The 18,418-nt window shown below is 37.7% G+C and overlaps 1 protein-coding gene across 4 annotated transcripts in view; it reads left to right on the top strand.

Annotated features, from left to right (window-relative positions):
• LOC117334624 (unconventional myosin-IXa-like) overlaps positions 1-18,204 on the top strand; it is a 123,056-nt gene extending 104,852 nt beyond the window's left edge. For all 4 annotated transcript variants that reach the window (XM_033894336.1, XM_033894334.1, XM_033894335.1 and 1 more), the window contains one exon: positions 10,062-18,204. In XM_033894336.1, the coding sequence (XP_033750227.1) occupies positions 10,062-10,354 (293 nt within the window). In that variant the 3' untranslated portion in view covers positions 10,355-18,204. The remainder of the gene's footprint in view (positions 1-10,061) is intronic.
• The last annotated feature ends 214 nt before the right edge of the window (positions 18,205-18,418 follow it).

Raw genomic sequence — 18,418 nt, 5'->3', positions numbered from 1 at the left:
TCACACACAAATACACTGTCAATCTATACACCATGTCTCACACACAATTACACTGTCAATCTATACACCATGTTACTCACACACACATACACTGTCAATCTATACACCATGTTACTCACACAAATACACTGTCAATCTATACACCATGTTACTCACACACAAATACACTGTCAATCTATACACCATGTCTCACACACAATTACACTGTCAATCTATACACCATGTTACTCACACACACATACACTGTCAATCTATACACCATGTTACTCACACAAATACACTGTCAATCTATACACCATGTTACTCACACACAAATACACTGTCAATCTATACACCATGTTACTCACACACATACACTGTCAATCTATACACCATGTCTCACACACAAATACACTGTCAATCTATACACCATGTTACTCACACACACATACACTGTCAATCTATACACCATGTTACTCACACACAAATACACTGTCAATCTATACACCATGTCTCACACACAAATACACTGTCAATCTATACACCATGTTACTCACACACAAATACAATGTCAATCTATACACCATGTTACTCACACACAAATACACTGTCAATCTATACACCATGTTACTTACACACAAATACACTGTCAATCTATGCACCATGTTACTCACACACAAATACACTGTCAATCTATACACCATGTCTCACACACAAATACACTGTCAATCTATACACCATGTTACTCACACACAAATACACTGTCAATCTATACACCATGTTACTTACACACAAATACACTGTCAATCTATGCACCATGTTACTCACACACAAATACACTGTCAATCTATACACCATGTGTCACACACAAATACACTGTCAATCTATACACCATGTTACTCACACACATACACTGTCAATATATACACCATGTCTCACACACAAATACACTGTCAATCTATACACCATGTTACTCACACACAAATACACTGTCAATCTATGCACCATGTTACTTACACACAAATACACTGTCAATCTATACACCATGTCTCACACACAAATACACTGTCAATCTATACACCATGTTACTCACACACAAATACACTGTCAATCTATACACCATGTTACTCACACACATACACTGTCAATCTATACACCATGTCTCACACACAAATACACTGTCAATCTATACACCATGTTACTCACACACACATACACTGTCAATCTATACACCATGTTACTCACACACACATACACTGTCAATCTATACACCATGTTACTCGCACACATACACTGTCAATTTATACACAACACACCAAAACAGTATGAAAGTCAAAAATTTATTGAATGGAACCAATAACTTGTTCAGGCTCATATTAAATATTATCTAAAGGTTTTGGCATTCTTAGGGGCTGCTCATTCTTACAACTAAATAACATCAACTAACAATATTACATAATAAATTTTTACTCGCTACTCAAAAGATACACCTAAACAATTAAGATACTAATTATACTATAGGGGCATGCAACCCCCAAGCTAGAGCGATCATAGCTTAGCTAGCTATGACTAATAGAGAGGAGAGAAACCTAGCTTGAGCGACCTCAAGCCACAGAGTAAGCAGTTGGTAGCTAAAAAGCAGGCAGTTCTGCTAAGACTGTTTCAGATGGGGCGACCCCCGAGCTTGGGCGATCCCAAGCATATCATCTACATAAGAAATAAATACACAAAATATGATATAATGAATTGGGGGCAAGAAATTCCCCGAATTTAAAAGGCCAAATCGAAGAGGTTACAATAAAGTAACCGAATGAGAGCCCCCAAGAAAGAAATTATGTGCAAGAAGGATATGACAATGTAATATTTTTAAGAGTGTAGATAAAGTGAATCGATGATGAACTAGAAAATTATTGATTATAATCAGTACAACTAAGCACAAATTTGCCTATAGAAATTAATGCACCGTATTACATATATACACACATAATTATCATATGCTCTAAAATGAGACATTAAGAAGTTAAATGTGGTCAGTGGCACAGTAACTGGTATAAAGCTTGCAGATAAACCAAGTAATGACAAGAGTTCAAATGATTGAAAGGTTATATCACGTATGGAATAAAGCTGAAAAAGAGAGGAAAAACATACCTAATACTATAAAGTGAGATAGTATTTAAAGGAGCACTAGATTCTGCGTCTGTGAATGAGACAGATGCAAGAACTACATCCTTCTGATGGAGGTCTAATTAAGGAAACAGTGCCAATGATAAAGTGTTAAGGATGATAATTAGGTACTGGGAACGCACCCTGCTACAAATAATCACGCTGCTTGAAAATGAATGCAGGTGGCGCTATCCCCTGACGTATTACCATTGGTCAAGAACATCACGTGATCAAAGGCGCGAGGTTAGAAATAGATATTTACTAACATGAAGACTGTGACGGGGTTTTTAAATGTTGTGTACAAACAACTATTTAGTAAACAAAATATCATTCTATACACCATGTGTCCCTCACACACATACACTGTCAATCTATGCACCATGTTACTCACACACAAATACACTGTCAATCTATACACCATGTTACTCACACACACATACACTGTCAATCTATACACCATGTTACTCACACACACATACACTGTCAATCTATACACCATGTTACTCACACACATACACTGTCAATCTATGCACAATGTGTCCCTCACACAAATACACTGTCAATATATGCACCATGTGTCCCTCACACAAATACACTGTCAATCTATACACCATGTGTCCCTCACACAAATACACTGTCAATCTATACACCATGTGTCCCTCACACAAATACACTGTCAATCTATACACCATGTGTCCCTCACACAAATACACTGTCAATCTATACACCATGTGTCCCTCACACACATACACTGTCAATCTATACACCATGTCTCACACACAAATACACTGTCAATCTATACACCATGTTACTCACACACATACACTGTCAATCTATACACCATGTCTCACACACAAATACACTGTCAATCTATACACCATGTCTCACACACACATACACTGTCAATCTATACACCATGTGTCCCTCACACACAAATACACTGTCAATCTATGCACCATGTTACTCCCACACAAATACAATGTCAATCTATGCACCATGTTACTCACACACACATACACTGTCAATCTATACACCATGTTACTCACACATACATACACTGTCAATCTATACACCATGTTACTCACACACATACACTGTCAATCTATGCACAATGTGTCCCTCACACAAATACACTGTCAATCTATACACCATGTGTCCCTCACACACAAATACACTGTCAATCTATGCACCATGTATTGGTCGGGTGTTTCACCTGTTAAATGTTTTCTCCCACTTTGTTTTTGGCCTTCCTGTTTTCCAGTAAGTATGCTAGTGTTATGGGTTACACTAACCACATCTACTGTCTGTTCTGCTAAATTCTGATAACAGTTAATTTACACTTAAATTGAAACATTTTCACTAATTTCCATCATTTATAAACAATAGCTATCGGGAGTTTAGTGAGTAGACAGTAGAGCTGTGTGATTCTATCCCAGATCCTTTACACCTGAACACCAACTCGTATCTCACTCGAATCTGTCAGAGATCTATAAAGATGGAAGTAAAACTAAAATTTTACATATCCCTGTTCTTTTTCTGCAGCCAATCTTTCTGTTAACGTCAGCCATCTCTAACAAATATCTTTGATATTTGAGCCTTACAGTGTTCTGTTCTCAATAGCGACTGAAATAGCTGCATAAATCAAGTATTGGCTTTGGTTGTATCTATATACAAGATCTGACGACGAGAATGGGTAGTACATGCTGCTATACACTACACTGCTTGTACACCGCAACATACTCTCCTCATCTTTACATCTTCAGTCTACAATCACATACAGAAGACAAATATTTTTGTTTTACTTTTTGTCCTTTAAGAATATACATTTCACAAAGTGTAGCTTTCAAAATTCATTTTATTTTTTCGTTACAAAAATATACAGATGAAAATTTGGTAAGAAGTATTAAAGATATCAGTCTTATTAATGAAAGTTTAGCATCACTGTAGCCTAGTTTATTACCTGCTAATGTTGTAACCGTTACTATAAATAGAAAATGAAAATTAGGTAGTGTCAACAGCTTCAGGTGGTGTTCACACATGACTGCCGTATAAACATGGCACTTTGTTTACTAACTTGTAATAAGGTAGACCTGCAAAAGCTATGACCTTATATAACTTGGTATTAACCTTGTAACCAATATATATATATATGTGTGTGCTTTGATGTACAAGTGTTTGGCTTATCTGCTTTAACAAACAAGTAACAAATAATAAAATGTCAGGATATAAAGAAGTGGGGGAAAATAGGGAAAGAAACAGAAAGAAAACTATGATAGTAAATTTAGGTACAAGAATTCATACAGATTAAAAAATAGTCATTAAGTATATACAGTTGAATGAGTTTGTCATGACACCCTTAATTGAATATTTTCATTGTCCCCTCAGGAAATTGCCATTTGGAGCTAATATCAATATTTTTCCATGATTTTTACATATTTTTATTCATTTCCATGGTCTTGTCATATTATCCCAGGAAAAACACAGGAGTTTTGTTTTAAATTAATTTGAAAATGTTCACTTCCTTAATACAGCCAATAAACAATAGTAATGTTTGTCCTGATCTGTTAGACAATATCTGTACTAGTTGTACACGATCATTGTAATGTGATCTTATTGAAATTATCTATTTTGTCCCGGGATGGCTGCAATCAAATAAAATGTCTCTTAAAACTATTAAACTTGACCCAGTTGACATGTGAGTCATAATTAGCCAATTATGATTATTTACACAAATTTTATACAAACTTTATATATACTGACTGTTGGCGTACCATTCACTGCTTTTCAGAATCAATCAAAAGCTTTTTCAAATGATCATTAACAACCAAGGTATGTTTGTCACACTGACATCTTGCTGTTGCTGTGACGAGATTTTTTCTCAAGGAAAATTTCTATTGTACTTAGCCTCTTGTCCTGCAAGCATGTTACTCCTACCTTCTTTGAATTGTGCATTTACAGAAGAAAAAAAAAATAACCTAAGCTGTATTTTTCGTTTCATAAAAAAATGATGCACATTCAGCAGGGATTCCATTGAACAAAAGATTTGTAATACGTACATACCTCATGTTTCGTACACATCTGATTGTGGTGTATAGATGTAGTTTGTGATATTGTGTTGATATTATAAAGTGTCATGACACAATGGTCATATCCAGTGAAACCTGTAAGGTCATGACCTTTGACCTTGTGCATGTTTGGTATAAATCCTAGCTGAGACAACCCTCTGAGGGTTGACCGGAGGTACATTGGCATGTTATAAATGTCTTTTTTTCGACTTTTCATTGTTGATGTCTCCCAGCCATAATTCCTTTACTGTACTACAATAGTATATTAGTCCTGTCTATTCCAGTCTTGGCCACTGAATTTGTCCAAATCTTCTTTTCACTATGTCATGAACTCATTAATACTAGATCTTACTTTCAATAGTTCACCTTTTTGTCTTGTTTCTACGTAGTTTTACCTTGTATCATTCAGTATTAGTTTACAACCCATCAGCCTTCTGTCAAAGGTGATTCTATTTCTTTGTGTTTGATATGTTGAATGTTTTCTGTTTTCTGTATAAAATGTGCAGAATGAATTTCATTGAGGGTTTTTCCATCCGAAAGGATTTAATAGACTCTTTTCTTTGTATTTGAACATCAATTATGACAATATCTATTTTCATGCCTGTGTACAAACAACTGTACCACAAGTTAGCTAACTGCTTTGCATTGTGTGAAAACTTAAAAAAATAAAACAAGCTACAACTTCTTGAGTTGTGTGTTAAGCGCACAATTCTAACAGAATATTCAGACTGATTGATGTACACTATCACTCTGTGTTTGATTGTGGATTAGTTGTTTTATGATAATTAGAGCCTAATTTTTCATGTGTGTGAAATGGAGACCTCAGCTTTTCAAATTGGCTTCTTACATTAACATGGCAATTTGATAATTAAGTTCAATTTGACAGGTGAAATGTTTTCTTTCTGTTGTGATCAGCCACATATTTCTGGAAATTCATTTCCTGTCCAAAAAATATATCTACGTAAACATTGGACAAAATATCTATGATTATTATGTAATTTAAAAATATATTTAGATTTATGACATTGGGGCTGCCAAGCTTAATTGTAGCCGTGGTTGGTATAGAATTGTTCATACTCTGTTATATGTTAGGCCCTAACTGGAATCCAAACTTTTAATTTCTATCCAGCCACCAGACTCAGGGTGGCATTATCATTTATATAGACAAGGCTAATTAAGATGGCTGTTACATCATCTATATACAGCTACAGTCAGTAATGATAACTGGCATTAATTTAGTATGGGTGCTATGTTGTAGAACTAAATGCTATGGTGTGACCTCACAGATACAAAACTTTAGATTTTCGTACGTAAGTGTTTTACAGGGCTATATATATATGCTGGGTATTTCTTAATTTTTTTATGTTCCTCTTGGTGTCTAGTTATGCATATTGCATTTTGAGACCAATCGAAAAACAACATGGCCGACAGGCAGCCATCTTGGATTTTGACAATTGAAGTTTGTTATCGCTATTTCTCAGGAAGTGTTGAAGGGATCTTTCTCAAATTTCATATGTATGTTCCTCTTGGTGCCTAGTTATGCATATTGCATTTTGAGACCAATCGGAAAACAACATGGCCGACAGGCAGCCATCTTGGATTTTGACAATTGAAGTTTGTTATCGCTATTTCTCAGAAAGTACTGAAGGGATCTTTCTCAAATTTCACATGTAGGTTCCTCTCGGTGCCTAGTTATGCATATTGCATTTTGAGACCAATCGCAAAACAACATGGCCGACAGGCAGCCATCTTGGATTTTGACAATTGAAGTTTGTTATCGCTATTTCTCAGAAAGTACTGAAGGGATCTTTCTCAAATTTCATATGTAGGTTCCTCTCGGTGCCTAGTTATGCATATTGCATTTTGAGACCAATCGGAAAACAACATGGCCGACAGGCAGCCATCTTGGATTTTGACAATTGAAGTTTGTTATCGCTATTTCTCAGAAAGTACTGAAGGGATCTTTCTCAAATTTCATATGTAGGTTCCCCTTGGTGCCTAGTTATGCATATTGCATTTTGAGACCAATCGGAAAACAACATGGCCGACAGGCAGCCATCTTGGATTTGACAATTGAAGTTTGTTATCGCTATTTCTCAGAAAGTACTGAAGGGATCTTTCTCAAATTTCATATGTAGGTTCCCCTTGGTGCCTAGTTATGCATATTGCATTTTGAGACCAATCGGAAAACAACATGGCCGACAGGCAGCCATCTTGGATTTTGACAATTGAAGTTTGTTATCGCTATTTCTCAGAAAGTACTGAAGGGATCTTTCTCAAATTTCATATGTAGGTTCCCCTTGGTGCCTAGTTATGCATATTGCATTTTGAGACCAATCGGAAAACAACATGGCCGACAGGCAGCCATCTTGGATTTTGACAATTGAAGTTTGTTATCGCTATTTCTCAGGAAGTGTTGAAGGGATCTTTCTCAAATTTCACATGTAGGTTCCTCTTGGTGCCTAGTTATGCATATTGCATTTTGAGACCAATCGGAAAACAACATGGCCGACAGGCAGCCATCTTGGATTTTGACAATTGAAGTTTGTTATCGCTATTTCTCAGAAAGGACCAAAGGGATCTTTCTCAAATTTCACATGTAGGTTCCTCTCGGTGCCTAGTTATGCATATTGCATTTTGAGACCAATCGCAAAACAACATGGCCGACAGGCAGCCATCTTGGATTTTGACAATTGAAGTTTGTTATCGCTATTTCTCCGAAAGTACTGAAGGGATCTTTCTCAAATTTCATATGTAGGTTCCCCTCGGTGCCTAGTTATGCATTTTGCATTTTGAGACCAATCGGAAAACAACATGGCCGACAGTCAGCCATCTTGGATTTTGACAATTGAAGTTTGTTATCGCTATTTCTCAGGAAGTATTGAAGGGATCTTTCTCAAATTTCACATGTAGGTTCCTCTTGGTGCCTAGTTAGGCATATTGCATTTTGAGACCAATCGCAAAACAACATGGCCGACAGGCAGCCATCTTGGATTTTGACAATTGAAGTTTGTTATCGCTATTTCTCCGAAAGTACTGAAGGGATCTTTCTCAAATTTCATATGTATGTTCCCCTCGGTGCCTAGTTATGCATTTTGCATTTTGAGACCAATCGGAAAACAACATGGCCGACAGGCAGCCATCTTGGATTTTGACAATTGAAGTTTGTTATTTCTATTTCTCAGAAAGTATTGAAGGGATCTTTCTCAAATTTCATATGTAGGTTCCCCGCAGTGCCTAGTTATGCATATTGCATTTTGAGACCAATCGGAAAACAACATGGCCGACAGGCAGCCATCTTGGATTTTGACAATTGAAGTTTGTTATCGCTATTTCTCAGAAAGCTCTGAAGGGATCTTTCTCAAATTTCACATGTAGGTTCCTTTTGGTGCGTAGTTATGCATATTGCATTTTGAGATCAATCAGAAAACAACATGGCCGACAGGCAGCCATCTTGGATTTTGACAATTGAAGTTTGTTATCGCTATTTCTCCGAAAGTACTGAAGGGATCTTCCTCAAATTTCATATGTAGGTTCCTCTTGGTGCCTAGTTATGCATATTGCATTTTGAGACTAATGGGAAAACAACATGGCCGACAGGCAGCCATCTTGGATTTTGACAATTGAAGTTTGTTATCGCTATTTCTCAGAAAGCTCTGAAGGGATCTTTCTCAAATTTCACATGTAGGTTCCTCTTGGTGCTTAGTTATGCATATTGCATTTTGAGACCGATCAGAAAACAACATGGCCGAGAGGCAGCCATCTTTGATTTTGACTATTGAAGTTTGTTATCGTTATTTCTCAGAAATTGCTGAAAGGATCTTTCTCAAATTTCATATGTAGCTTTCCCTTGGTCCCTAGTATTGCATTTTTGGACCAATCTGAAAACAACATGGCCGACAGACAGCCATTATCGCTAAATCTTAAATTTGTTATATAGGTTCCCTTTGTTTGAAAAGTACTAGAGGGCTGTTTCTGAATTTACACAGATTAGTAAGACTTAGAGGAAGGGAAAAGTATAGAAAAGATCAATCTGACATGGAACCTATAAAGATCATTCAATGGTGGGCGCCAAGATCCCTCTGGGATCTCTTGTTTTTTACGCTTTACAAAAAATAAGATCTAACAGTCAAAAATGGTGAGGGATAAACAGCTGTATGCTGATTGGCAGACATTAATCAGGGAGTGAATTATGTGTTGATTTCTGATTGGCTGATAAGTTGATCCGGGGTGAATTATATATATATGCTAATTACTGATTGGCCGCTAAATTTATCAGGGACAGATTGCATTAAAGCTATATTGCGATATACTTACATTGGTCAAGGATGTGTAACTCTATGCTGGTCTGCTGATATTAAGCTTATGACTACATTAATGTTTTTTGTTTCGTCTGCCATTAGCTGCTTGCAGGTGTATGTAAAATTTATGCTTTACAGCTTTCCTCAAACTACTATTTCATCTAAAGTTCATATTAACTGACTGAAGTGCTGAGAGTGTAAATAATTTGTTGAGTAATTGAGCGAAAATGTTAAGAGTTAATTCAAATATTGATGTTTAAAAAGAAATTAACATTTCATAACTTAATACTAGTATTATATAATATTGGGGGAAAAAGAACAAGGCAACTTGGAAAATTTGGATAATGTTGTTACTGTAGAATTTGATCTTCAGAGGCAGAGCACTGGTGATACAGATTGTCTATAACATGCCTAGAATTTAAGATAGTCCTGTTGGCTGGGCATGTAACTAAGCTTAGTCGTTGAGGAACTTATTTAAAGTTTAAGTCAAGACTTTGTCTCTTTGTCACCCTCAACTGCATCACACTAACATCTCTCCTTTATCATTACACAGTCAGTCCCCCAAATCAGCTGAAGCATCTGACCAAGCGGCGAGCCACACTGCCACCGAGACGACCACCAACTCGCTATAGTGAGGCAGTGAAGAGACGGAGAAATTCAGAAAATTCTTACGGAAGCCAGGAGCTTGAGGCCTCAGGTGAATCTAGTGTTAATGACCCTGTATCCCCCGGCAACTACGATGCAGTGTTCTTAGTAGGGCAAGGACGGATTCCTTCGTACGATTCGAGTTACCTTACGATCCCAGGACTTCAGAATATAGGGGAGGAGGATGAAATCATGGTGTGACTCTGTATGGACATGACCAAAAAAACAGAATTTAAAAAAAAATGTTCACTTGAACCTTAATGCTGATCTTTCAAACATCTGTAGAGTTTAGTGATTTTGTAAACAGCTCAAATCAACGATAATTGCTCCACATGTTTGTCGCATAGGGCATTACGTAGGTAATTAAATATCTATTTTCACTGCATAATTTCTCTGCCATTTGAAATTCAATACTTTTAATTGACAGGAATGTGAATGTCTGTAGTGTGAAATTATTGGTAAACACTTGCTTATGGACACAATACTATTTCACTATCGGTAGTAATTACAATATTTGTGGCAATAACATTCCTTACGTATTCAAACAAATCCTGTCAATTTGATATAAACATCAATCTCTCGAAAGGTATAGTTTCCGTTCTTTTGTATGAGCAGCAATCCCAAGTAGACTTGCTGGCACGTAGTTCATTTCATTTGGCTGGGTTTTTATTTGTATGTTTTTTTGTTCTGAGGTATATGAACCCAGTGAAAATAGCTTAGTTATAATTTCTGTCTGTGTTATACCAGTAATGATATGCTGGAGTTACGTTTGGTACTGTATGTTTACCTACAGTCTATGTGGACCAAAACTGTGCAATACTGCCTGTTTTCCGGAAATACTTTAATATTATTGTTTAAAAAAAATCTTGATCTAAATTTTTGACATTTCTCACAACTCCCAACCCCCAGCCCTCCCCATCCACCCTATTAATTATCTCACCTGCTTGTGAGAACTGGTGAGACTAATCCATGGCATAGTGTCTTTTGTCTGTCATTCTTTTCATTAAAAATATACTTTCCCCTAATTAGTTTCTGATAAGATTTCTACCAAGTTCCGAGTTACACATCCTCAAAGGAGAGGATAAGCTGATCTGTCATGCCAGGGGAAGGTTAAAATAAGAGGATATTGGTAGGTTTTAGCTTTCAAAAGACGACTTATCAAGAACTTCCTGTATTTATCATTCAATAAGCCCTGCCAACAAATAAGCCCCCTTCGTTTTGGGGGAATCATCAGATAGGGGAGGGGATTCCTTAAGGAAAAATATGGTAATAACTATGTAACATCATCAGGACTCATAAACGCTGTAACACATCGGGAGGTGGATGAGGGCTTATAAACGTTCTGTAACACATCCAGGAGGTGGATGAGGGCTTATAAACGCTCTGTAACACATCGGGAGGTGGATGAGGGCTTATAAACGCTGTAACACGTCCAGGAGGTGGATGAGGGCTTATAAACGCTCTGTAACACGTCCAGGAGGTGGATGAGGGCTTATAAACGCTGTAACACGTCCAGGAGGTGGATGAGGGCTTATAAACGCTGTAACACGTCCAGGAGGTGGATGAGGGCTTATAAACGCTGTAACACGTCCAGGAGGTGGATGAGGCCTTATAAACGCTGTAACACGTCCAGGAGATGGATGAGGGCTTATAAACGCTGTAACACGTCCAGGAGGTGGATGAGGGCCTATAAATGCTGTAACACGTCCAGGAGATGGATGAGGGCCTATAAATGCTGTAACACATCCAAGGGGTGGATGAGGAACATGTCCAGGGCATTACCATGTTAGCATCTCAGTTAGGCAATTTAATCTACAATTACCAGTACTCGCTATGCTGGGTCCCTCAGTCGTAATGGGGAGATCCCTGTTCTTACCTACGATGATCGAGGTGCTGGCCCTACACACAAACAGATGATGATATCCCTAATTACTATGGATTATAACTAGTGCTTAGGATTCATTGCTTAATAAAGGAAGAATTAGATCCCCTGAAATTAGGATAAGATGTAACAAACAGGTGAGCAATACAGGCCCAATGGGACTTTTGTAGTTTTGTTGAATAGGTAGCATGACTGACGTACATACTGTGCAATATATCCTTTACGTATCATGGTAATACCCAGGCATACACTGCTTTTTGTTTCATTGAACATTTTAAGGAGTCAAATGAATTCTTTAGAGGCCAATTGAAATTGTAACTACTAAATAGCGTTTCCCTAGAATTCTGATTGCCCCATGTCAGATGTTTTTACATTACTGCAGACAGTATACATTTTTAGGTGTATTGTTACTGCCAGCTTCACTCTGTAGGTTTGGTCATTATTAACCAACAAAAGATAACTACTAGTGGACATCGGACGTCTGTTGTCTGACACCTTGGTGACATTGACAGGTATGAGTGGACATCGGACATCTGTTGTCTGAGACCTTGGTGACATAGACAAGTAGGAGTGGACATCGGACGTCCGTTGTCTGACACCTTGGTGACATAGACAAGTAGTAGTGGACATCGGACGTCCGTTGTCTGACACCTTGGTGACATAGACAGGTACGAGTGGACATCGGACGTCTGTTGTCTGACACCTTGGTGACATTGACGGGTACTAGTTGACATCAGACGTCTGTTGTCTGACACCTTGGTGACATAGACAGGTACGAGTCGACATCGGACTTTTGTTCTCTGACACCTTGGTGACATAGACAGGTACGAGTGGACATCAGACGTCCGTTGTCTGACACCTTGGTGACATTAACAAGTACTAGTGGACATCGGATGTCTGTTGTCTGACACCTTGGTGACATAGACAAGTACTAGTGGACATCGGACGTCTTGTCTGACACCTCGGAGAAACATCACCATTAATCTAGTCAGTCTCTCGATACACAATGGGGAGTTAAAAATCTGTGATTGGTCGGTGTAGTGTAGTGATAGACTATTTATTGAGATGTATCCTGTCTGTATGTTAATAGTGTGTTTTGGCTTTAAAGTGATAGATGCTCCGAGTCATTAAATGGTAGGTTTAATGGATTGTACTGAAAACTTTATATTTTTTCTGGTCATGAGAAAATTGAACTGTAGATGTCCCACTGAATCCACTAGTATGTATTACTATAGTAGACGGCGTCCACCCAGACCTTAGAACACACTAGTACGTGTAACTATAGTGGCCGGAGTCTGTCCAGACCTTAGAACACACTAGTACGTGTAACTATAGTGGCCGAAGTCTGTCCAGACCTTAGAACACACTAGTACGTATTACTATAGTAGACGGCGTCTGTCCAGACCTTAGAACACACTAGTACGTGTTACTATAGTTGACGGTGTCTGTCCAGACCTTAGAACACACTAGTATGTGTTACTATAGTAGACGGCGTCTGTCCAGACCTTAGAACACACTAGTACGTGTTACTATAGTAGACGGAGTCGGCCCAGACCTTAGAACACACAAGTACGTGTTACTATAGTAGATGGAGTCGGCCCAGACCTTAGAACACACTAGTATGTGTTACTATAGTAGATGGAGTCGGCCCAGACCTTAGAACACACTAGTATGTGTTACTATAGTAGACGGCGTCTGTCCAGACCTTAGGACACACTAGTACGTGTTACTATAGTAGACGGAGTCTGTCCAGACCTTAGAACACACTAGTATGTGTTACTATAGTAGACGGCGTCTGTCCAGACCTTAGAACACACTAGTACGTGTTACTATAGTAGACGGCGTCTGTCCAGACCTTAGAACACACTAGTACGTGTTACTATAGTAGACGGCGTCTGTCCATACCTTAGAACACACTAGTACGTGTTACTATAGTAGACGGCGTCTGTCCAGACCTTAGAACACACTAGTATGTGTTACTATAGTAGACGGCGTCTGTCCAGACCTTAGAACACACTAGTACCTGTTACTATAGTAGACGGCGTCTGTCCAGACCTTAGAACACACTAGTACGTGTTACTATAGTAGACGGAGTCTGTCCAGGCCTTAGAACACACTAGTACGTGTTACTATAGTAGACGGCGTCTGTCCAGACCTTAGAACACACTAGTACGTGTTACTATAGTAGACGGCGTCTGTCCAGACCTTAGAACACACTAGTACGTGTTACTATAGTAGACGGCGTCTGTCCAGACCTTAGAACACACTAGTACGTGTTACTATAGTAGACGGCGTCTGTCCAGACCTTAGAACACACTAGTACGTGTTACTATAGTAGACGGCGTCTGTCCAGACCTTAGAACACACTAGTACGTGTTACTATAGTAGACGGCGTCTGTCCAGACCTTAGAACACACTAGTACGTGTTACTATAGTAGACGAAGTCTGTCCAGGCCTTAGAACACACTAGTACGTGTTACTGTAGTAGATGGAGTCGGCCCAGACCTTAGAACAGCGGTGATGTGGACACTGATAACATTCCAGGCTCACATTGTTTACTTAATACATTATAATGTTGTTTACGTATCTTTGTTTATATTGATGTTTATCATGACATAAATAACATGTATGGATTATGTTTGCTCACACTTCTTATTTGCACAAATCAAAACGGTTTGCGATAATTGTCTGTTAGCTGGCCCATTCCTTACAAACATCTATACATAATCCCCGATCTTAAGACAACAGAAAAATTATTTTCCAAATGACTTAGGGGCTTTCTCCTGACAATTGAGAGCATTATTTGAATCATGAGAATTTTGTATTGATACTTTTATTTTGGAAGGTGATAAGGATTCAACCCAGATTTGTGATTCGATTTTTGAAATTGATCAATATCTAGGGTCAACTGAACTTCCTAATTTTATTAACAAAGAACATAGGACAACCTGTGACATGGTTGGATTTCCATTTCGGTCAGCGTTTGACCTATATAATTATTATATTTAATAGCTGAAAAGGAGAATTTAAACTATTTCAGTGATCACAAGCAATAGTTTTGTTGCTGTTTTTTCAGAAATATGCAAATATCATTTAATAGACTTGTTATCATATAATTACGTGTAGTTGTTTGTAATAAAAAAAATCTGTGATATTCAATTAAAAAAAAATGTCATTTCCTTTGTGCCTTTTAATTTTTATGTGTAGCAACAATAAATAGTTTATTGCTATACCTTCTGTTGAAAAGTGTTTATGTTGCATTGTCATTAGTGGATGTATTAGTGCTCCTAATAATGTTTTTATTAGTTAATTGTGAAATGCTTAAATAGTGAGATGCGAAATGATGATGTTAATTTTTACTGCTCCAGAAATTAAAAGCAATCATCATTTTTCGAGGTCGTTATTTTAGTTTAATACATTATGATTATTTTTTTAACATTTATTTATTTGGTTTTGTTGAGAACAGACTGGTAGTCATTTTTGGCCAAAGGAATATCATGAGCCTATGAGATAGGTCATGGTAAATACATTTTCTGAGGCTGCGTACGTAATCTGTTGTCATGGTAAATACATTTTCTGAGGCTGCGTACGTAATCTGTTGTCATGGTTAATACATTTTCTGAGGCTGCTTATGTAATCTGTTGTCATGGTAAATACATTTTCTGAGGCTGCGTATGTAATCTGTTGTCATGGTAAATACATTTTCTGAGGCTGCGTATGTAATCTGTTGTCATGGTAAATACATTTCCTGTGACCATGTACCCAGTTGAATTCAATGTGGATTTATTTTGCCATATACATTGTACAAGCAATACATTTATTCCTTGATATATTACATGTTGAAGACACAGACTTAATTGATATGCAGAATATGATTGTGTATATTGTAATAAAAAAAAACATGCCGGTAATAGAAACTGCACCAAGACACCTATACTGTCTGTCGCTATGGCCTATACTGTCTGTCGCTATGGCCTATACTGTCTGTAGCTATGGCCTATACTGTCTGTCGCTATGGCCTATACTGTCTATAGCTATGGCCTATACTGTCTGTCGCTATGGCCTATACTGTCTGTCGCTATGGCCTATACTGTCTATAGCTATGGCCTATACTGTCTGTCGCTATGGCCTATACTTTCTGTAGCTATGGCCTATACTGTCTGTAGCTATGGCCTATACTGTCTATATAGCTATGGCCTATACTGTCTATCGCTATGGCCTATACTGTCTGTCGCTATGGCCTATACTGTCTGTAGCTATGGCCTATACGGTCTATATAGCTATGGCCTATACGGTCTATAGCTATGGCCTACATGTATACTGTCTGTCGCTATGGCCTATACTGTCTGTCGCTATGGCCTATACTGTCTGTAGCTATGGCCTATACTGTCTGTCGCTATGACCTATACTGTCTGTCGCTATGGCCTATACTGTCTGTCGCTATGGCCTATACTGTCTGTCGCTATGGCCTATACTGTCTGTCGCTATGGCCTATACTGTCTGTCGCTATGGCCTATACTGTCTGTCGCTATGGCCTATACTGTCTGTCGCTATGACCTATACTGTCTGTCGCTATGACCTATACTGTCTGTCGCTATGGCCTATACTGTCTGTAGCTATGGCCTATACTGTCTATAGCTATGGCCTATACTGTCTGTAGCTATGGCCTATACACAATGTACTGTCTGTAGCTATGGCCTATACTGTCTGTAGCTATGGCCTATACTGTCTATAGCTATGGCCTATACTGTCTGTAGCTATGGCCTATACTGTCTGTAGCTATGGCCTATACTGTCTATAGCTATGGCCTATACTGTCTAGAGCTATGGCCTATACTGTCTATAGCTATGGCCTATACTGTCTGTCGCTATGGCCTATACTGTCTGTAGCTATGGCCTATACTGTCTGTAGCTATGGCCTATACTGTCTATAGCTATGGCCTATACTGTCTGTAGCTATGGTTACATGTACCATCGTCCATGTTACCAGGAATGTGTAACATATTTTACTGTGTATTATTACATTTAATACTGTGTTACCTAGTGTATTATATTATTATAGTTTAAGATATTAGTATTCTGATGTGCTGACTATTTTACAGTGTTTTCAAGTTCTATTACTATTACATCATTACAGTGATATTATAATAAAGCTGGTATAAGATTTAACAGTAATGTCACTTCAGTATAATGCTACTAGTGTACTAATAGTATTACTTTAATAGTTTAACTGTAGTTTTACTATAGTAATGCTACAGTAACTGTGGATTACTTAGGTTTTCCTCATGATAATCATTTCCCGTATGGAATATCAGTTAATTAATGCATCATACATATAATGTGTTTATATATATATATATATATATACACTTCGATGGAAATACCAATGATTGTCTTCACATGTCGGTATAGAAAACGTATAAAAACTTACTATAGTGAAGATTTGTGAAAGATTTCCCAGAGACAGGCTTTGTTGCTCAAACTCAATGCAAACATACGCTAATATATAGACTTGTGTGAGTGTGTATAAACATGTGTCAGTATACTCTGCAAAAATAAAAAATACATGTCACCTGTGTAGATAGAAGTGTCCGGGGAAGGCGACACATTTGTAACCCTTTGTTGGACAGATGTACAGTTATATTAAAATACGTACATCTTAATTATAACAAACTTTGCTTTAAATATGAGCGGAGAATTCCCTTTTCCATGTTTTGGGGTTCTCAGTTACTTCATTCCATTATTGTTTGTGTTCTGTTCAATATTATAATGATACTGACAAGGTTCATACAAAGTACATAATTATTTTGTACCATTTGTGAATGTCGTCAAATCAAATGATTTGTGCCATTGTTTTTAGAGTTTTTAAGTTGATAATAAAATCCTTCGATATAACTCATCATCATCATCCATTACAAATGTTATCCACGGAGTATTCCATTGAGAACATGTCTTACCAGTAGGTTAGCCTGACATGTTTACTGTACGACTCTGTTGTATGTACATAGCTATAAGGGTTTGTTATGGAGGACTGCTGTCACACTGACAGTGCTGGGAGTGACAGGAAGTGAAAGGGAGATAACTCAAGTGTCTTACAGAACAAGTGAGGTCTGAGAGTGATCAAGTCTGAGCGATACTACTTGTATCAATAAAACTAAAATAATATTAAAGACCGTTCTTCTTGTTTTTTATGCCCCGCTGTTATATTTGGTAACATATGTACTCTGATAAAATAATTCAGTTTTGTCTCATCCCAAACATTGTGTATCACACTTGCCCACCATTATCAGATGGTAGACTATTCATATCGCTCTTCGTCCATAGTCTATCCGTCTCTCAGTAAACAATCCTTGTTATCACTATTTCTTTATAAGTACTTAAGGA

The sequence above is a fragment of the Pecten maximus genome, chromosome 9 (assembly GCF_902652985.1).
Source record: "Pecten maximus chromosome 9, xPecMax1.1, whole genome shotgun sequence".
Classification (NCBI taxonomy): domain Eukaryota; kingdom Metazoa; phylum Mollusca; class Bivalvia; order Pectinida; family Pectinidae; genus Pecten; species Pecten maximus.
Note: the sequence above shows the minus strand (reverse complement) of the source record. Positions and strands in the feature narration are given on the sequence as shown.